Source organism: Anguilla anguilla, chromosome 3 (genome assembly GCF_013347855.1).
Source record: "Anguilla anguilla isolate fAngAng1 chromosome 3, fAngAng1.pri, whole genome shotgun sequence".
Classification (NCBI taxonomy): Eukaryota; Metazoa; Chordata; class Actinopteri; order Anguilliformes; family Anguillidae; genus Anguilla; species Anguilla anguilla.
Genome location: NC_049203.1, coordinates 64,636,010 through 64,658,097, shown reverse-complemented (window position 1 = coordinate 64,658,097; position 22,088 = coordinate 64,636,010). Strand labels below are relative to the sequence as shown.

General features: G+C 49.4%; 1 protein-coding gene across 1 annotated transcript; it reads right to left on the bottom strand.

Moving 5' to 3' along the window:
* Positions 1 to 1,561: 1,561 nt before the first annotated feature.
* On the bottom strand, positions 1,562 to 21,082 carry fbxo38 (F-box protein 38). The gene is made up of 21 exons (XM_035410613.1): positions 20,674 to 21,082; positions 19,646 to 19,881; positions 18,894 to 19,027; positions 18,184 to 18,347; positions 17,250 to 17,415; positions 16,452 to 16,727; positions 15,843 to 15,936; positions 15,255 to 15,385; positions 14,439 to 14,609; positions 14,040 to 14,182; positions 13,032 to 13,233; positions 12,020 to 12,157; positions 11,575 to 11,745; positions 10,304 to 10,861; positions 8,868 to 8,968; positions 8,428 to 8,530; positions 7,642 to 7,808; positions 6,795 to 6,940; positions 5,971 to 6,074; positions 5,502 to 5,615; positions 1,562 to 3,900 (listed from the first exon to the last, which is right to left on the bottom strand). Exons 2-21 carry the CDS (start codon positions 19,774 to 19,776, stop codon positions 3,722 to 3,724), a joined length of 3,393 nt encoding a protein of 1,130 aa, XP_035266504.1. The 5' UTR covers positions 19,777 to 19,881; positions 20,674 to 21,082; the 3' UTR covers positions 1,562 to 3,721.
* Between the last annotated feature and the right edge of the window lie 1,006 nt (positions 21,083 to 22,088).

Here is a 22,088-nt window from a genome sequence, read left to right as displayed (position 1 = left end):
CATAGCAACCACACAAGACAAGCAGCGGCTACAAGCTAAGAGGGAGGGCTCGCCCAGAGACACAGTAGGGGTTTATTGAACCTAATAGAGATACAGCATCAAAAGCGTAAATGACCAGATTTTATGCAATTCGCTACCCGATATCATTCTTTTGTATTAATGTGTGCTTATGTTCAGAACTGAATGAAGCTATCATGTAGCGCAACCGCTAAAATAATTACTAGTAGCCTAATTCCATTACTTCTCATCCAGTTAATTGCCTTACACGAGATGGCAATGACCATCCATCCAGCCATGATCTACACCTGCTTATCCTGGGCAAGGTCGTGCTGGGTGCCAATCCATCGCAGGGCACACACACCACTCACCCACACACTCAAACCCATGGGCGATCGGTCAAAACATATTTAAAGTAACTTGAATTTATTCTTCAAATATTGTGTACAAGGTTAATGCACGAACGCTCAGGGAGAAACTAGCAGCACCTTACAGAACGTTTATTTTAATTCACTCCTGGAAACAAAACAAAACACAACACAAAGGAAATAAATTGCGAAAAAGCCACGTATTTAAATTCTGGTTTCCCTGGAGCGCTTAAAATAGCACCGAGCAGTCCGCAAGACTTCAGACATTTAGAACACCTAAGGAAAACAATACAAATCAAAAGCAGTACCAGCGGAGGTCCATTTCCGCTGATGTCCCAGGAACTTGGCAAACGTCCGGTGCCTAGACGAGCTGCAGGTCCTAGCTCTCGCGTTCAGACCCCAAAGCGAGGCGAGGGGCTATTCGTCTCGAACCGCAAATCTCTTCCTCTTCCTGCTTAGACAACGTTGGATGACAAATAGCTGTAAACGGTACCCCGTGTCGGGAGAGAGAGCATAAACAGCAACGACAAGACTGACTCCAGCGCGGTTGCTTAACGACGCACTGATTGGCAGGTGAGTTCTTAGCGATGTCATGTGATCTATCCATGGTTTTTTCACAGCTTCAAAAAAAAAAAAAAACTCATTCTGCTCTGATATCTGCAGATATTTTACGTGATCCATATATGGCCATACAATGCCATGGGTGGGCTTCTAAGAGAGACTATTTGCCTTAGCAAGCCAAATATTCCTGCTATAAGGTCTCCATTGAGAGACCTCCGTTGTTGCTTCTGAGTAGCATCAGTAGGACACAAAGTAGAAATTAGTATTGGCTAATTAGGACATTATTGAGGCATTCGTGATGGTGTGTGGATAGGGTTACGGCCAATCGCCACTGGCCGTCGCCATGCCGACAAGCTACAGCTGGAAAGGGCCGAAAATTCCATCGGCTGTTCCCAACATTCCGCCGTCAGCTAATTAGCCATGTAGCCGCTCCAGGCCATTGAGATCGCTGCATGAAGTAAGGCCGCATCTGGCCCCAGCCTATGGTAATTAGCGCTCCAGACAAAACATGTTCACACACACACACACACACACACACACACACACTGAGGGAAACAAAAGACCACATTGAGAACCCCCATCTGCTCCTGAGATGACTCACAAAGAACAACTCGAAAGAAAATACAGCTTCCGACTCGATTAATTTCTCCCTTTTTATTATGTGAAATAGTTATTTTTTTTATATAAACATATAAAACAAATCTTGGAAGATCCTTTAAATACAGCATTATCTGTACATGGGTTTTGTACACAGGTTTTTGCAGTGCTTAGCGTGGCTATAGGTTCGATCCACAAGCATCGCCCGGCTTGTCACTGATAAACAGGTAGCGGGAGTCACCCAGAGAAGGCAGAAACCAGAGCAGCAAGAATGGGAGTAACACACTTTAATGGCTTTCAAACTCTTAAAACAGTGCCCTTTCTTTTCTCTTTTTTATTATTTTTTTTCCTTTTTTAAATTTTATTTTATTTTTTTTACAGAAGACTTAAGGAACACAGAGTTCACAGTTTTTCTTACTCAGCATCACGCATGTGTAATTTAAGACAAAAAGTGTATGTTTACTCGCATACACATATCTCACTTCCTGTTCAGGACTGTGGGAACCCAGCTTCCAATGCTGGGTGACACCATGGGGGGGGGGGGGGGGGGGGGGGGTTATGTCTTATGGATCTATTTAAACCTCCCTAAAGCATCCAGAAGAAAATTTCCATTCTCCCTCAACGTTTCAATGCAAATGAAAAATAATAATAATAATAATAATTATTATTATTAACACTGGAAGTGTTCTCCCCCATGTTCCCTCTGAAATGATAGAACGCTCTGGGAATTCCACACACGCACACCTTGCGCACACTGGCTTTTATGGCAAGAGGATGACTCGCGTCGGGGACACAAACAAGCAGAATCTTCCGGAGGTGGCAGTTTGAGGGTTCAAGTTCGGAACCTAACCAGCTAAGCCCTCGATCCAAACCAGCTTTTTTTTTCGTTTTTGGACTCCTGAAACCTGGGTTGAATTAAGAGGGTGGTGGGGAGGGGGGGGGTGAGTTTAAATGTTTGTGCGGAAAGGACCCCTGGTACCGGAGTACATTGTTATTTTTGTTCTTTCAGAAGCTTGGGGAGGAATCGAAGAAGACGGCAATAAATCCAGCAAACGAAAAAGTTTCCTCTGAGACTACGGAGCTCCTTCTGAAGGCTACGGAACGGTTTGCGGTTTTGCCCCATGCGTCCGGGACTCGCACCAGTGTCAACGAAATATACCTACCCCCACTGACACTACTACAAACAGCAAAAGTGAGAAAGAAGACTAAAACAAGGGAAACCTCCTTAAAATGAAGCCAAAATAATAACAATAATAATAATAATAATAATAATAATTTTAAAAAATAACTGACACAAAAAAAAAAAAAAAGATCATCACAAACGAACCTAAGGGCACTTCTAGCATCTAGCTTTGCAAGCGGGTGCTCTCCTGAAGCCTGTGTCTGAGCACCAGAGGTAGGAGGCAAGGAAAGAACTCAAACAGTCACACTCCCTACGGCAGGATTCAACTCTCAAACGTACACATAACAGGGAAAGAAAAATGGGGGAAAAAAAGGATTTAAAAAAAAAAAAAAAAAGAATAACAGTGCTGCTCTTTTAATACTTGACATCCCATGGAGGCCATCTTGAGTTGCCCTCCTCAAGAAAGCTCCTTTTTTTTTTTTTTTTTTTGCCACGTGGGTTTCTCCCCAGTACATGTGTGTGCATGTACACTTCCCTGTGTGCTGTTGAGTGTTGATCTACAGGCCACAGCGCACGCCTCTCTGACCCCACCGCCGACGCCACTGCCTCTCGCCGAAAGCAGTGAATCGCTCGAGACCGTGCAATGTCATCATCAGCCACCCAAATCCTAGCCAGGTAGGACAGCAAAAACAAATCATGATCAAGGGGAACCCCCCCCGCCCCCACAGCCATTCGCCATAGATGGAAAACCACACTCACAAAAAAAAAAAAAAAAAACCTAGAATAATGGCTGTTGAATGTGTACATGAGGGCAGCCTTTACCCCCCCTGATAAGGTAAAAGTCAACAACACAAAATCAAGGCCACTCGATCTGCCCCAGTGCCTCACTAAGTCACCACATTCAGTCACTCGCTAGTCTCCCTGGCAACAGCCATTGTGGGCGGAGTCGGCGGCAGGGGGGCGGAGCTCAGTGAGGGCTGAGGACGGGAGGCTCCGCCCCCTACCCCCCCTGCACCGTTTGCTTTCCCCCTGCCGCCCGCCGCCCCCACACCCCCCTCTCGGCCAGCAGGGGGCGCTAGATGTAGTCGTCCTCCACGGGCTCGCCGCGCACGTCACAGTAGTGTATGAAGATGGCCACCACGCGCTGGAACACGCCGCGCCGCGTCTGCCGCCTCTCTGAGATCTCCTCCCCGATCGTCTCCATGCAGATGTCCGCCGACAGCTGGCCCTTCCGCCGGGGCGCGTAGATGGTGGCTGCGGGAGGAACAAACGCCGCTCTCATTTACACCGCGTTTACCGCCGTCTAGCAGACGCTCTTTTCCAGAGCAAATTACTCAACTCTCACCCCCCCCACCCGCAGTATCTCATATTAACAGCTGGACATAGACTGCAGCAATTTCAGTTTAATTACCTTGCTCAAGGGCAAAACAGCAGTGACCTACCCGGGACATCAAACCAGCACCCGTTCGGCTGGAAGCCCAGTTCCCTAACTGTTCCCTAACCCAGCCACTCTGCTTTCACGCGTGGAGCATGACGGAACACGACCGTTCCAGTGATCCGGAGACCTCTCCTGTTCACACGACCAAGGAACTCACCAGAAATGGCAAAACCAGCTGTGGTTCACACGACTCATAAATGGCGAGGTTCTGGATCGTTGCCGGGAAAGGCTGAATGTGTGAGAGAGAGGGGGCCAAAACAGATCTAATTGTACTTCACACCACTTTTCCACAGAAGAGCTGAAATGCGACTGGCTCCCTCGTTTCAGGTTTGAGGCTAGCTCGTCACTCTCTTTAGAATGCAGAAAGCAGGTGGTTAAAAACTAAAGGAAGGCGCTAAAAGGTCAAGGAACTAACAAAATGGGGGAAGAAGCAGCCTTCGTAATGGAAGGTTGTTAGATTTTTTTTTTGCAGGCACAAGAGCTGCAGTTGTTTAAACAGCAACTTAAATATCAACGCTAACATGGGTCGCAGTACCTGAGCTAATGCCGCTACTTGAGCATGAGCAACGCATTTCGACCCCGGTCTTCCTCAAGCTGTATGGGGGCATTGTGGGAGGACAGAGTCTGCACTGCACCCATATTACATGCAGGTATAAGTCACCAAGCTTTTCTGCTTGATTTGTGGGGTATTGTTTAAGAAACTGCAGCTTTCACACTCCAAAAAAAACTCAACAGGCTTGACTTGCTGCACTGTGAAGGCAGTGTGCATCTCCTCTCTGTATCTTGGCGGGACAGGCCGCCAGCAGGGTTTGGGGCTTCCCTGCAGCTGTTGGCAGGACAGGGGCAGAGGAGGCCCGTGTGCGAGATGGGCGCTATTTTGACCAAACCCCTCTCTCCCCGGTGATGCTACGGCCCTGTATGAGCCTCCACCCTCCTCCGCCTCCATAGGCAGGGCCGTTGGTCAGAATCCAGACCACCGTCAACTGCTACTGTCCCGTTACTGCCAACCGACAATAAATGCTATGACACATTTGAACTTTACAGAAGTCAGGGAAGCAGCAACGGAAATAAATGCAGTGATATACAGTTAAATTAATTTTTAGCCGTTTTGGCTCTGCACTCCAGCATCTTGGATTTGAAATGGAAACAAGGAACATGAGGTTAGAGCGTGTGTATGAAAGGGGCTGTAATTCCTAAAAGGATCACCCCATACGGATGCAAATACCCTCAAATTAAAGCAGGCAATGTTCCGCTTCGACAACATGTTCCTTTTTTTTTTTTTTTACAAAACACAATGTGCTGGAGCACAGAGCCAAAGACAACAGAACCCGTGTGACTGTCCCAGCACTGCTGCGTTTTTAGCGTTTAGCTGTCCGCCGTATCCCAGGCCGCGCGCGGTGTGTGATGTCACACTCACTGCTCTCGTCGTCCTCGAAGTCGTAGCGCGCGTAGCTGTTGGGCTCGGCGGTGCGTAGTGTACGCAGCCACGGGAAGTCGGTGATCATGGAATACGGCGCACCGTCCACCATGCCTGCGAGAGGAAGGGGCCCGGGGAGCGAGGGATGAGGGGAGGGAGAGAGAGAGGGCAAAAAGGGGAGAAAGGACAAAAGGGGTGAAAGACCGTTGGGTCATAATTGCGCTGAGAAAGCGGAGTGGAAAACGAGAGATTTTCTGCCAAGCGCTGATTATCACACATGGCGTGCTCAAAAAACAAATAAACGAAAAATAAAAGATTTCAATTCTCTCCATTTTCATGGAGGGAGTACCAGGCATGTTGAGATAAGACCCTTCTGATTTGCCTAGCTGGAGTTCACTCTGGAAGAGTCGAACACTCCAGCTATTTTCGGACGTGACCCTGGAGGTGTGCGGCGGCTACAGCTTCCTACCCTCTAAGGTGTAGATGTCCCGGCCCCACGGGTAGCTGGTGTACTTCTTGACGTCCTCTTCCGTCCGGGTTGCCTCAGGAAAGAACTCGTACTTGATGAGCTCCCTGATGATGGTAGAAATGAGAGCAATCGGTTAATTTCCTCTCAGGGGGATTCCACGCGAGAGGAAGGAAGCTCTCCTGCATTCTGAGCCCGAACCGCAGATAGACCTCTCCATGATAGCCCCTCCGCGTAAACCACAACTATCTCCCGAAAGCCATCTTCAGCGCGATCGGGAAGAGAACAGCGCCATCTGCAGGGGACTCATATTTACACCACGTGGTGGAAACACAGATGAGAAACACTGCCATCTAATGGAAAAATCAATCAACTACAGAAAAAGTAACTTCAATTATATGATCATATGTATATATATATTTTTTTTTCTAGGCAAGAGTGTGAGCATCATTACGCCACATCATATTCCAAAATCTGCAAAAAGACGAGTATCTGCCTTGAGATTACCATACAAATCATAGATTCCTCTATTTTTTTTACAGTTCATCAACAGTTCCACTTGCGGCCAAGTGTTGCATGATTCCATACATTTAAGAGGCGTTTTTGGGAAGGACAAAAACAAAACAAAACACTCTTTGGTTGACTGACAGTGAAATAAGGAGCTGCAGTCCAGATCAACCCGTGCGGTAACACCTTCCATTAGACAGATTTTACATTAGAAACTACATAGCAAAGGGAGGCCAGAGCCAAGATGGAGGCAGAGGAGGAGATGAAAGCACCGGAATGGAGGCGCGGGGCGGGAGTGGGCGGGGCCTGCTGTCACTCACTGGCTGATGTTGGCGATGGTGTCCATCCAGCTGCGGACGCGCACTTTGTTCCTGACGTTGGGGGGGTTGCTGAACTCGTGAATGATGCCGATGTGGTAGGGGTACGGCCCGCAAAACAGCTTCCTCTCCAGGGCTAAGGAGTCCACCTGCGGGGCAGGACGGGAAGGGGTGCACAAGGGCGAACATGGAGGAGGAAATGTTATTTTTGGGCTCAGGGGGGCCAGTTTCAAGACTGTGACTGCAGTAGTGGCTTACTGAAACAATCCAATGTGGCACTGAGTCACATCAGCTGTACTCTAGTGAAGAGGAAAATGAGGCGTTAGCCATGGAAAAAACTGCCTCCAAGTGGCTTTGTTTTACTTTAGTGATTGGCTTTAGTGATAGATATAAATCTTTTAAATTAAAAAAAAAAAAATGACACTATTCACTTTATGATGGGAGTCCCTTGGATGCCTTTGAGTGTACGTGGGGGGGGGGGGGTCTCTGAATCAGAAAAGATTGAACACCCCTGTTCCACACGTGTCCACAAAGGTTTTCACAGGAACACAAACTAAAGCAGGCCCTTCCCTCAGCAGAGCACAGCTTCAGCAAAACGTAGGGCCGGAGCCCTGGAGCGCAGCCATGCCCACGGCTGCCAGGATACTGACCTGCTGCATGGGACGCATGTTGATGATGCGGGACACTGACCTGCTGCATGGGGCGCATGTAGATGATGCGGGATATTGACCTGCTGCATGGGGCGCATGTAGATGATGCGGGACACTGACCTGCTGCATGGGGCGCATGTAGATGATGCGGGATATTGACCTGCTGCATGGGGCGCATGTAGATGATGCGGGACACTGACCTGCTGCATGGGGCGCATGTAGATGATGCGGTTCCTCTCGGGGGGCATGCGCAGGATCTGGTCCAGGACCTGCTCCATGTCCAGCTTCTTGCACTGGGCGTAGTCGAAGCGGTTCACGATGGGCGCGCTCTCCACCTTCAGGTGCTTCAGCACCCGGCAGCGCGTCGCTACGGTAACGGGACGGGAGAGAGGGGCGGAGTCAGACGCCTTTCAGGCCGGAGGGTCACTCCTTCGCAAAAAACCAGACAGCAGCTCACGGACTAGCGTCTCAAAACAGGGCCAACATTTTTCGGCGCATTCCTTCGCCGTTCGTATGAATAAATCTCGCACTTTTGGCTCGGAATTCAAAGCCGTTTTTGATATCGGGGTCCAGTTTGTGTCCAAAATGGCCGCCGTCCTAGGAGCTAATATTTTCAGATCCCAATTTCTCAGAAAATAATGAAGAAGGTCAGCGAAACCTTTTGTGTAGCCTGACCCTCACAAACATTCGAGAGTCTGATTTCGAGACGGAATGGCCCCAGGCTGTCTACGGTTTCCACAGACCAGGCAGGCGCTCGCAACGGTCCGCTGGACGTGCGCTGGTCTCTGCTCTGGTTCAGATCAGGCCTGCATCACATAATCAGCCTGAGTGGAATTCTCCCCTCGGTCCAGGTGCACAGCAGCTGGAACTTTTAGAGGCCCCAGCGTTTCGGGGGGGGGGGGGGGGGACACAGGGGTAGGGACACGAGGGGGGTTTAAAACGAGCGTTAGGGCGCACCGTAACCGAGCGCCGGGACAAACCCCTACCGTGAACGAACATCATTTTGGGGCAGTCCTTCAGCACCAGGTCCGTGATCCCGCAGTTGGTGAGCGTGATCCCCACCAGGTTTTTGGACTTCAGTGTCAGCACCTGCAACCCCAACAAGATCAGGTTTTTAAAAAAAAAAAAAGATTTCGCCGAGCTGTCTGCCCCTCGAGACGGTGCTGCCTGCAGAGAGAGGCCCAGGTCTACGGGCTGAGGCTAACAGAGAGTCAGCGCTCTCTTCATCATACGTGTTCAAACGAGGGAAATGTTTTCTGAACAACGGTCTTCAAAACACTTCATCACTACGTGCGAGTAACACGACGACACGCAGATCGTTTAGTCACACTGGACGTACGCCCACTCGCGAGGGGATTGTAGCGGTGCGGGGCAAAGCGTGCGTGCAGGGCGGCCGAGGGGGGGGAGGGGGGGGGCGGGGGCTGACCTGCACGTGGTCGTCCTCGGTGACCGGGTCGCTGGTGCTGGTGGACTTGTCGGCCATGCGTTTCCTCTTGACGGCGACGCGGGGCTTTGGTTTCGACAGCTCTGCGTGAGAAAGGACAGGCGTTTGCTCTCACGGGTTCGAGTCGGGAGGGGGGCGGGGGGGCGCGGGGGTGCGGGGGGGGGGTAAACGAACACGTCAGCCCGCGCATCCCCGCGGCCGGCGAGCGTCCCACTGTCTTAATCTTCATCACAGAGCGCTTTCCACCGCTTTAAAAAGGGCCCCGGGGCCCACAATGTGGAACCCATTACCTCTCTGCACAGGCCTCTCTCCCAAAGAAAACACAGCTAGCAGGTCTGCATTAATCGCCCTGGCGGCTCCTCTCTCCCGTCCCAACGCTTGTGTGATGCATTCATTTACAAAAAATGCTCTGAATCAAACATCATTTCCACCAACAACAGAGCGGCAGTCAACACACAGTGTCCACTGGCCATTACAAAATGCTTTCCTTATTAATATTTCTTACACAGAAAAACAGCCTTTGCATGTTTAGCCATCCCTGCGATGAATTCCGAAAAAATCTGATAAGAGATTTCAAATAGACGGCAAGACGCCGGTCCAGTTTTACATAATCGAATCCTGTCCGCACCGGAGTTTAGCAGACAGGCTTAGAAACCATGTCAACACAACACAACACGCCACGCCGCACCCCCGCTGAGGGGAAACGAACGCTGAGGTTCGCAGCGCCGTGCGTGACCAGCCGCAGCCCCAGCCTGCGTTCTTCCACTGGCAGAACATCAAGTCCCGTTCTGTCATCAGCAACAACAAAAAAGGAAAAGGTAGATATTAATTGCTCTAAGTTCAGCTTTCACTAGTACGGGGGGCGACATAGCTCAGGAGGTAAGAGCGGTTGTCTGGCAGTCGGAGGGTTGCCGGTTCGATCCCCCACCCTGGGCGTGTCGAAGTGCCCCCGAGCAAGACACCTAACCCCTAATTGCTCCCAACGAGCTGATTGGTACCTTGCGTGGCAGCCTTTCACTGTTGGTGTGTGAATGGGGGAATGAGAGGCATCGATTTTTAAAGCGCTTTGGACAAAAGCGCGATAAAAATGCAGTCCATTTACCATTAGTACGTTCCTTAAACAAAGAAATCACAAACAGCAACATAGACGCTCTCGCAGAGGGGGTGTGACCGTTATTCAGACTCACTGGAATATTTTCACATGAAAATTACAGGGTTCCAACTGACAATTTCGTTTAAAATGAGTCAAGACGCTGCGTTTGTCATTCTTGTTAATAAAATTAAAGATCTGTGAAGCTCATTATGTCAGAACTGTAGAGCTGGCTGACAGACCCCTGTAATCCTCAGGGCTTGTGACTGACAGTGAGCCCATCTGATTATCCCAGGGGAGGTGATCTGTGGGATCCCACAGGCCCTACCTGATTCGGACACCAGGGGGACGCTGGAGAGCCTACTCCGGGCCCGGGTGACGGGTCGTCGTGGAAACCCCTCCCTGTGAGGTCTGTCCTGAGGCGCGTGCTGCTGCGACACCCCCCGCGTCCTGGGCGGGGCCTCCGAGCCCCCCGCCTCCCTCGGCCGTGACCCCTCCCCCGAGGCGGCTCCGCCCCCTTCCGTCGGCCCGCGCGCGGGCTCCCGGGCGGCCGGGTTGTCCCCGCCCCCCGACGCGTTCGGGGGGTGCGCCCCGCCTCGAGTCCGCCCCCCCTCCGGGCCGGGGCGTGCCCTGCTGCAGGTGCAGCGAGTCCTGACGGTGCCCTCGCCCCCGGCCGCCGCCCCGCCCGCCCCCTCCTCCTGATTGGCCGAGTCTTCCCGCCAGCGTATGGAGCACACGCAGCCCCCCGTGGTGCACCCCCGCTCGGGCGTCTCCGACGCCGCCTTCATGTCCGCTTTGATCTGCTCGCTGGTCACCTGGCAACCCTTCTCACAGCTGCGCTCGTGGAGCGGGGGCGCTCTCCTCCGCAGGGGCGTCTTCCCTTTACCTGGGGGGGGAGGGGGCACAGGAAGTGAGGTCACAATGCAGTGGTTCCCGAGGCATTCCAAAATCGCAACTACGAAAACAATGGCATTTCATGAATGGGGCTCCACGCGCCTTTCAATTTGCGACTGTGTTCTACCCAAAGGTCAGCAGCAGCGCTGGTCACTACAGCGATACAAGCAGCCACACTGCAGTGCTATGTAGATTAGGGATGTGGGATTTCAGCAGGTAATCTGTACAGGTATGTAGATTAGGGATGTGGAATTTCAGCAGGTAATCTGTACAAGTATGTAGATTAGGGATGTGGAATTTCAGCAGGTAATCTGTACAGGTATGTAGATTAGGGATGTGGAATTTCAGCAGGTAATCTGTACTTGTATGTAGATTAGGGATGTGGAATTTCAGCAGGTAATCTGTACAGGTATGTAGATTAGGGATGTGGAATTTCAGCAGGTAATCTGTACAGGTATGTAGATTAGGGATGTGGAATTTCAGCAGGTAATCTGTACTTGTATGTAGATTAGGGATGTGGAATTTCAGCAGGTAATCTGTACAGGTATGTAGATTAGGGATGTGGAATTTCAGCGGGTAATCTGTACAGGTATGTAGATTAGGGATGTGGAATTTCAGCAGGTAATCTGTACAGGTATGTAGATTAGGGATGTAGAATTTCAGCAGGTAATCTGTACAGGTAGCTGTACAGGTATGAGGACTCACTGTTCTGTCCGCCCGGCTCCTCGGGCCGAGCCCCCTTCTCCCCGGGCTCCTGGTACGCAGGTCCAGTCCGGGCCACGCCCAGGCGCCTGTCAGGCTCCTCCTCATCCTCGCTGTCAGAGTCCGACACCACGACGGGCTGCTTCTTCACAGCCGACTGAACCCCACTGGGGCCTGGGGGGGAGGGTGGGGGGGAGAGAGCAATGTGTGAGAGGAGGAGTATGAGAAAGGAAGAGCGTGAAAGAGGAGAAGTGTGAGAAAGGAAGGGGTGAAAGGAAGAGTGTGAGAGAGGTGTGAGAAAGGAGGAGTGCAATAGGAGTGTTACAGAGTGAGAGAGGAGTGTGAGAAAGGTGTGAAAGAGGAGAGAAAGGAGAAGTATGAAAGAAGTGTGAGAAAGAAGGGGTGAGAGAAGCAGCGAGACAGAGACCTCACACGTGGTGCTCCCCACCTGCTTGCTCCTCGTCCAGGTCCAGCGTGGAGCTGGTGGATTGGCTGGGGCCTGGAGCTTCCTCTTCCTGATTGGCTGCCACAGGCACTGGCTCCACCTCCATGTTCTCCTGCATAACCTCCTCCACCTCATTCAGATCTGTGTTAGAGAAGCGGCACCATCACAGTATGAAAGCGTCAGGTTGCCATGGGTCTGCATTCTGAAGAATTAATGTTCAGACCCTCACTCATAAGCTCATAATGTAAGGAACTGGCTGAAGGTCATTCGTGCACACCTTTTTTGGGACGTTCAATCTGATTTACACTTTTGTGGGCTAATTTCCATTGTACAGCAAGCAGTTATCAAGGGATGAATGGCCTCACATTTGTATAACAACATTCATGAAAGTGATTTAATCGCCCTCCATGAATTGAGGCTTAAATTAATCTCTAAATATGAAATTACTTCAGATTCTATATTAGAAATATTTATGTCCCAGCTATTGTAATTCATTGTAACACAGTGCATTAAATATGCACTCAAAATTTCAGCTAAGCACATCTGTTATCTAGATTAATAGATAGCCTAAATATACAACTCATATTCTTCCAAATTGTAATTGTAACAAAATCACACCAAATTCAATGCTTTAGTTTAACTGGTTACACTGTAATTCTTATTTGATGATAATTATTGATAATTGAATGATACCTCTGAAGAAAAGCTTAGAAAAATAGTGTAAAAAGATGGGTCGAAACTCGAAACCAAATCGCAATCCTTAGAAAGCTGATATGTACCCCTCCCCCCAATACAATCCTCATTGTATTGTCACAGAAGCCAACTTCAAAAATGTTTGAAGTCGGTCAACCCTGGCCTGACAAACTTGTTCGTCACAAAAAGAGCTCACGGTATGAGGTGAGATCAGATGGTGAGGTGGCATGTGCCAGGCCATCACTGTAAATAAGATTCTGATGTTAACCAACCTGTCGGGCAAAATAGAAGTTAAATAAATATAGAATAAAGCGAGCCCCACCCTCCTGGTTGTTCTGCTGCTGCTGTGGAACTCTGCCCGGTTCGTTTCCGTTCTCGTCGTTGGCCGGCGGGATGTTGCCGTTGTTGTTCTGGTGGTTGTTGTTGTTGTTGTTGTCGTTGTCGTTGTTGGAGTTCTGGTTGCTAACCAGCGCCGAGGAGACGCCGATGCCCGTGCCCGCGCTCAGACCCACCCGGGCACAGCCCTGTGGGAGACAGCCGTCACTCTCAGAACCACGGACCCCACAAACCACCGAGCTTCCACTGGTTTAATACCAGAACCACGGACCCCACAAACCACCGAGCTTCCACTGGTTTAATACCAGAACCACGGACCCCACAAACCACTGAGCTTCCACTGGTTTAATTCCAGAACCACGGACCCCACAAACCACCGAGCTTCCACTAGTTTAATACCAGAACCACGGACCCCACAAACCACCGAGCTTTCACTAGTTTAATACCAGAACCACGGACCCCACAAACCACCAAGCTTTCACTAGTTTAATACCAGAACCACGGACCCCACAAACCACCGAGCTTCCACTAGTTTAACACCAGAACCACGGACCCCACAGACAACCGTGCTCTTAGCCTGAAACTTTGTCTGCACCTTTGTTCATCACCAAAGATAAAAGCATCTGTTAAATGCATAAATATTACTGCACAGTTACTGCAGTGCAAGTCCTGTGACTGCAGGGCTGCCGTTCAGGATTTTCATGCCGTTGGTGGTCAAATTTAGCCGACAGTTACTGTGAATGATGTAAGCATCAGTGTCTAAAAAGAAAAAAACGTTTACCAACAGTCATGCGGTACACTAACTGTGCCTCTATTCCAGTTCAAGCTCTGTTTGCAGTACAGTAACTCCGCCTCTGTTCCTGTTTTTAAGTGCAGTTTACAAACAGTCATGCGGCACGCTAACCCCGCCTCTTCCTGTTCAAGTGCAGCTTGCTAACAGTAATGCGGTGCAGCAACTCCGCCTCCGTCCCTGTGCGAGCACGGAGAGCCTCACCTTGGGCGGCTCGCGGAACATCTGGTCCAGGCAGATGAACTCGAGGCTGGGCAGCATCTCGATGAACTGGCTGAAGGACTCCAGCTTGATGGCGTGGCAGCGCACCAGCGTCAGGTCCACCAGCCGGCTCCAGCGCGAGTGATCTGGGGAGACGGCACACTGGGCTCACCGGGCGGAAAACGGGCACTCGCCGTGGAGCCTCACCATCCCCCGGCATTCTCTGGCTTAGAGAGAGCAGCCGGCAAATTTTCCAACACCGCCCACCCACCCAGATATACTGCAATGGCACCTTTTCAGTCAAAATTTCATGATGTGTAAATTATTTCAGTGTGCAAGATCAGCCAATCAGGCACTGTGTTATAGCGCACACCCCCCCGCCCCCCCCCCAGATCTGTGTACCTGTGATCCAGTTGTGAGGATTGTGGAGGTGGGGGCAGTTATAGATGACCAGATACTTGATGGAGGAGAAGACTTCATTGACAGCTTTCATTCCGATGTCCGTGATGATGCCAGGATTCTCAATCACGTCCGCCAGGCCGTACTTCACGAGCTCCGAATGGCTCATTTTACCTGGGGGACAGGTAATGGCGCACCAAGTTAATGGTGTACCTTTTCCTCCATAACCTTCCCCTCCAAACGTTCTTCACCCAATTGCAAGTTTAGCCACCCATACCCAATCACAACTACAGGCCCATCTCACTGCTGAAACCTCCTTGTCCTCTACAAGCTCAGCTGACTGTTTCCTTTGGCTCTGAATGCTGCAGCTACTGTATCAGAGGTCATCTGGTGTCACACTTCACAGACGGGTGCATTGGAGTATGACGAGCCAAACCAGTGAAATTCATACTTTTGGCATGTTATCACACACCACGCACAACCCACTCCCAGAGGTTGGCAGGCTTTCTCAATGGAACAAAACAAATGCTAGCTAGCCTGTTCCCCAACTACTGTCCTACACACAAGACCTCAGCAAACTCTGATGTGGTAATGAGTACAAACTATTCCATTCCTTCCTCTCAAATGCAGGCACATGTATTAGCGGTCACAGGTCACACCCCAATGTCTTACATATAACCGACTCTAAAAATAATCACAGGGTTTTAAATAATACAAGATTCCAGTGGGGGACTCTTGCAGACACACAGACCCACTCTCCACTAGTGTATCCATAATTTGAGCTTAAAGAAGAGCAGAAGACATGGAGTAAGCACTCACATTGCAACAGGAACTCGTCCACATATCCAAGGTGCAAAGTCTCAAACTGAGGGAACTCCAGCTCGGCCATCTTCAGTGCGGAGAATACCCCGTCTTTGGTTAGGGAAGGCTGGATTCGAACTTCATGCAGCCTAGAAGGCAACAGCCGCCGACAGCCAACAGTCAGCTCTTCAGATGTTTCGTACAAGTCAGGGCTATTCAGAGTAACTCTTTTCCTTTAGTTAAATACAAGTGTTATTTTTCATAATATTTAAGTGACTGCATAATCATTAAATAGGCAAAATTACATTAAAAACTGTTGAAAAAAGTTTCTCACAGTTAGAACAAATAGATTAAGCCCAGTTCTGCTAGTGAGTTTTGAAATAGACGCAGAGGGCTACATCTTTGTCTATTTCAAACATCTCCACCAACACTTCCTGACAGGAAAACTAAACGGTCAAAATTACAGATGGTCTACAGTATCACAAGCGTGCAGTCATCCAAACTGTCAGCGTGAAAACAAGTCATTACAAGGAAGAGAAATACCCAACCTTCTGAACATAACCCAGCAGACACAACCAGCCCAACCCAACCCAACCCAGCCCTTACCTGCGAGCTGCAGTAATAATGAGGTAGCCCAGGTCAACTTCCAGCGCATTCTTACAGGCACCAAACACGATAGTGTGCAAATTGCGAAACCCACCTGGAACGCAGAGGAGTGCAGTGAGACCAGTCCGAAACCAGTAACACAACATTTACAGCACAGAACAACACGTTATTGATCCCTGGCAGGGGCATATAAAAACAATGACTAAGTATTTGTCTTCTGAGCTAAATGGCTCAGAGCAACAGCAGCGGCAGCATCTGTTGACCAGGCTGCCTCGCTGCTTTGTTTCCATCCATTTTACGAATTCTGCCGGACAGGTTGCCCATATCATCCTGCTATCAGCAGGAAAGACTGGAGGACACTCAAGTATATACTGATCTCTCTATCCATGTACTACCTATGTGCCTACGACCCTCCTATCCATCTTTCTTTCTATTTCACCACCTATATGCCTATTTACCAAAGTGGCTATCCACCCATCAATCCATTCACCCATCTATCAATCCATATCCATCCATCCACCCTACCACCCACCCACCCATCCATCCATCCTTCCATTCAACCATCCATCCATCCATACATCAATTCACCCACCCATCCATGATGCTTACCGGACCTCCAGCTGTCCTCCACCACGTGCTGGATCAGCCCCCCCAGGAAGGGCACCCTGACCAGCTCCAGCTGCTCCAGGTTGCGGGCGGAGGCCAGGCCGGTCACCAGCGGCACGTACTTGAGCGAGTTGGTGGGGCCGGCGCAGTTCCTCATGACGAAGGTGCGCAGGCTCACGCACAGGAAGTCCTTGAAAGGCTGGGGTTTGGTCAGGCGCACCCACTTCAGGTAGAGGTGCCTGAGCATGGACACGCAGGGGATCTCTGGCACGTTGACCCCTGGGTGCAAGAACGCCAGGGGTGGGGGTCAGGGACACATTAGGAAACCTTTGTAGATTAAGACTGCGCTCAAATGCCAACTACCACTTCTGGGATTATCTTCCATTATGTCTACACTGAATACTTCACTGTGTTAATGAGTGCAGTCACATGACATGCATATTCCATTCATAGCAATTGTCCCACCTGTGACCTGTCTAATTGACCGCTGGTGTTTTAAATGCACTGTGCTCCCTGAATACTGTTTCAGCACTCCCTTCAGAAAGGCTATGCCAAAATGTCAGCCTTTGTGCTGCAGTCATGAACAGTAACAGCACAAAGGGCGAGGGATTCTGGCGTGTGGACATGGCTTCTTTCGCTCACTGCTGACTGACATCATTGTTGACTGAGAGAGTCAGTAACACCGTACACGAGCGTCTACACTATCAGAACTTGCAGCAAGGGACACTTCCTGCTTTTGAGTTCATTACAAAGAGTGGTAGAATTCCAGCTTGGAAAAAACATATCTTTCCAGGTTCCCACCTACGAGGTGCAGGGTCTGTATTTTGGCGGCGACGGGAATGGTGAGCTTGTTTTCCGGGGGGATGGGGAAAGCGCCGTTGCGGTTGCGGAACTTCCCCAGGATGTGCACCTGGGGCATGTAGTTCCAGACGGCCTCCACCAGCTCCAGGTGAGACGTCTCCACCCCCTGCAGAGGGAACGCGTTAGCATGCGCATAATCATTAATCATTTTTGGGGGGATTTTATATTGCTGAACCGGGCAGCAAGTAATGTTTTGGGAGTTGGGAGTTGAGCCCACCGTATTTTAATCCATTTTCAGTGCATAGTCTCACCCCGGTGCGGCTTGATTTGTCAGTTCGCAGATTTGTGAGTTCGCATCACAAGCTTTTCAGGAGTTATGAAAAAACACCAGCAACACTCATCTTGTATTAATATTGTACTAATTAAGTTACATTAAAACCAATATCGAACTGAAAATTAAAAACTCTCTACCTGGGAGCAGACCTAATTTATAACAAACGCTGCCACGCTGTACTGTATTCTAGGGTAATATCATTTTGGCAGTTATTGGGTGGAATGACTCTGCAATTTTGAGACACTAAATTCATTTCATTTAACTAATATTACATTACATTACATTACATTACAGGCATTTAGCAGACGCTCTTATCCAGAGCGACTTACACAAGTTTTACACAGCACTTTACATTGTATCCATTTATACAGCTGGATATATACTGAAGCAATGCAGGTTAAGTACCTTGCTCAAGGGTACAACGGCAGTGTCCTTACCCGGGAATCGAACCTGAGACCTTTCGGGTACAAGTCTAGTTCCTTAACCACTGTGCTACACTCCGTCCTTTATATAACTTCATAGGTGGCCAGCAAATGAAGACTCGCACTGCAGGGGGGTCTGCGGGACCCGTCCACAGAGGCGCGAGCTGCAGGGACTCACCAGCAGATTGGGGCAGGCCTGCAGGGCCTCCAGGACGCCGGGGATGCTGAAGGCCTCGTACCCGCGCACCCTGCGGCGCTCCAGGTAGCGCGGGTGCAGGCCGTACAGCTGCTCCAGATCCGGCATCTTCTTCAGCAGCATGAGGAAGCTGGAGTCCGTGAAGCCTGCAAAAAAAAAAAGCCGCCCCAAGCGACAGCCAATCACAGCAGCTTGCTTTGAAATGCATTCAGTTCCTGCTGAACCATTTTCAAACCGCCATTTCCCAACCCCGCCCAATATTATCTTATTTAAAATGCCTAATCATGACTGTAAGTCATGCGCACTGCTAGGACATCCCTTATAGATCCACGAGCGGCACGCTAGTGTGCGCATGCGCCAAGGCCGGTGCAGCCAGCACTTCTTTACACTGCGCGGCTCCCCAAGCTGAGCTGCGCGGGTGCTGCGCAGATGCTGTGCTGGAGCACTGCTCCCCCTGCACAGCAGCAGGGGCGGGGAGCCTGCAAATGTCCAGCCGAGCAGACGAGTAGCAGCCATGCAACGAACCGCACGCCCAGCTTTGGCAAAGTTAAAACCAGTGCAGTCATCAGTCGACCCTTTCATCTGTACGTCATAAAGTAATTAAAGCAGCAGCCCCTACAGGCATTATACCAGCATAACACTATGTCCTAACTCGCCCGCCTACGGTAGACCCCCAAAGGCTCCCGGCCTACCTGAGGGCATGTACTCCCACCAGCGACTGGCACACAGGTCCACCACCTTGACCACGCGCAGGTAGAGCGTCACCGCCTCCCGCAGCTTCCGCGACAGGCACTCCATGCACATGATGTCCTGCATGGGCAGGTACCTGCAGGGGTGCAGACCGCACGCGCTCACAACCGCGCACCGCACACGGGAAGCCTTCACAGGAAGGTCAAAGTTCACGCGCCGTGTTCTCATTTCTTAAATCACAGAAGAATATTCTCGTCCCTGTAGACCGGTACCGGTCCGTGTTTGGATAAATAACCCTGGCGTCATAAAGCCATGACCCAGTCCATTACTCAACATGGGAATTCAACAGACAAAAAAGCCTCCCTGGATATCTCTAATTATCAGATATCTTTCCTGGTAATCTTTGCTTGCAGTAAAGACACTTCATGAAAGAGGAAACTAGGACTCAAACACAGACCAAAAAAAAAGTTGTCCGACTTAATACAAGCAGCTGCCCCCATTACAGTATTTTGCAAATGGATGTTCCACATTCAGACGGAAAGGACCTTCCAGGAATGAGGGGAATTGAAATCACTGAAACTATTCGACTGCACAGGTACTTTACCATCTCGAGACTCTCAGTTCTGTACACTCTCAGGAACTTGCAGTCCCAGCAAATGAATGGACTATTACAGTACCCCTCAGGCTTTCACGGGCTCCCATTAGATGCGCCTCTTAAGGTCATTTGGGCGGGGGTTGCGGGTTCGGGACTGACCGGAATATGTGGCAGAGCACTTCGTGAGACAGCTCGTTGATGTAGTCCTTGGGCTCCTCTAGCCTGAGGGGATCAGCCGACCCCCCTCCTGCGCTCTGTGTTTTGGTGGACTTCCGGCGCGGCCCCATCATGTCCAGGGCAGTGAGAGATTCAGCCAGGCAAGGCAGCGAACTCACTCCCTCTCACACCCGGGCCGACTGCTCAGGCATGCGCACAGGCGCACGCCAGCTTCACCTCTGCAGAACAAACGGTTTATCTTAGCCCGATTCTCGTGCGCCTTTAAGTCCTCCACGGGATTTGGAATAGTACAAATGTGAAGTCAACCGGATCAACCAACCTTGCAGCTAAACGGAAACAAATAAATAATTTGTTGTAGTGGAAAACACTAAACAATTGATGATGAATGGAATAACAGATGTTGCATATGCACTGTGATAGTGCAATTGTGCGGTTTATATTGGTTAAATTACATGACAGTTCGGCGATTAAACGTAACAATCATGGTTTGGCTACATATCACTCGTAGCAATTACTGGTAAGTAGTTAGGCATGTTGTCGTTTCAGTCACGTCACGTGGGCTAGAGTAACGTTAATCGATCATCACTTTTGTCGCAACTTCTTGAACATGCCTAATGAGCAAGTTTAAATCATCTACTTTAACAACATGAAAAGTTAAGCTGTGTATGCAATTACATTTAGACATCCCAACCGTCACTGTACTGCCAGGTCGTTAAAATTGATGCATTTTCCTGAAAGCATGTAGCAAGCTAGTTAGCTTGCAAGCAACCCGACTAGCTAGAACACACGCTACCTTGTTAGTCATCTAAGATATTCAATGTTTCAGACAAATAGATATATGGGGAAGTAGACATTGGTGTCGAATATATTAAAACGAAGTTTTAAAAAACAGACAGTCACTGATAACAATATTAGCCAAGTTAGCTAACAAGCTAGCTGCCGACACCATGCAAACATCGGCCAGCTTGTACAAACAACCGTACGAAAACACACAAAAAAGTAGATTTCACCTTTTCTTTGGAGCTATTGTCAATACGTGGAGATAATCGTTAGATGCATTTGTCTCCTGCCGAGTTCAGCACAGACTGGCGCTAGCTAGCTAACGTTAGTTCACTCTTTGTGGGTAGGTAGGTAGCTAGCAGATTAGCTACAGAAGAGACAGACACTCTCGGCTAGCTAGCTACATCCCCACCCAGCAAATGGAAGTTAGGCCTTTCAATGGCAAGCTCTGAAACACCGTCTTTGATATCCAGTATGGTTGTGCGGTCCCGCCCTAGGGCTTAGGACTTGAACTGGGCCCTTCTGCCCTGCTTTTCTGGGTTCAGTCCGACCAGGACGGGGTACGAAAGATAGGAACAGAATCCTGACTTCACTCTAGCAACGCTCCTGCTGCGGTTCATAGACTCACTTCCGCCTTCCCTTTTCTCCGCCCCCTACGTCACGTTGATAGCCGGAGGAGGCGGGGTTACATCAAAAACAAAACAAAATGGAAAAGAAATTGATGATCACACCTCATATAGCTTGATTTTTGTTGTTCTTTCGGAGTGCCATTATATTTACATTATTGGAATTAACACATAGAATGCGGTTTTCCTGCGCTCTTTTAAGAAATATGTATTTCACAAGGCGAATGAATCATGAGTTGTCATTTTGTGTCCGCTTCTGTCGTTCCCTTTTGCGGCACCAGATGGACTCATTCGCCAAGAATACGTAAGATTTTTTTATCATTATTTTAATCTAAGGCAGTCATTTAATCCATGTTTTCTGAAATTACTGTTTTTTTTTGTTTCTTTTATGTCGCACACGTGAGTTTTTATTCTCTCTCTCTCTCTGCGCAAAATTGATGCAAGTGTAAGTCCAAGGGGCAGTAACGCGTTAAGAAACAGCAGTAAGGATGTAAATATGAACGTGGCTGGAGTCAGTGATGAACTACGGTTTAAATATTAACGGACAGCAAAATGTTCCTCGGAGGGAAAACTGAGGAACTTGCCCTTTTCCCCTTGGTCCGACTCAGTACTTACCCCCTCATATTAATCATCAAATCCAAATCCTATTGGGAATATTCCTCTTATGTCTCGGTGGTGAAAAGTGCCGCATAGTTTTTGCATGGCATTCCTGAGCTTGTTAAACCAACAGTGGACCGAGGCCTAATCGGGGGAGAGAGAGAGCTGGGAAATCAACTGGGCACTGAGCACTGTTTTGGTAGGTCTGCCTTTAATTTTGAACTGCATAACTTTACTATGAGCAGCGCTTATATGTTTTCGCTATCAGTAAATGATTTGCTTTAATTATATATGAGAATCAAGCTTGGCAGATGCAAAAGATTTGGAAATTCACTGCTTGTACTACGAAGTGGCTGTCGATTCATAAATTCATAAAATATTCCTTTCAACAGATCTGCAATCGGGAAATAAAACACATAACA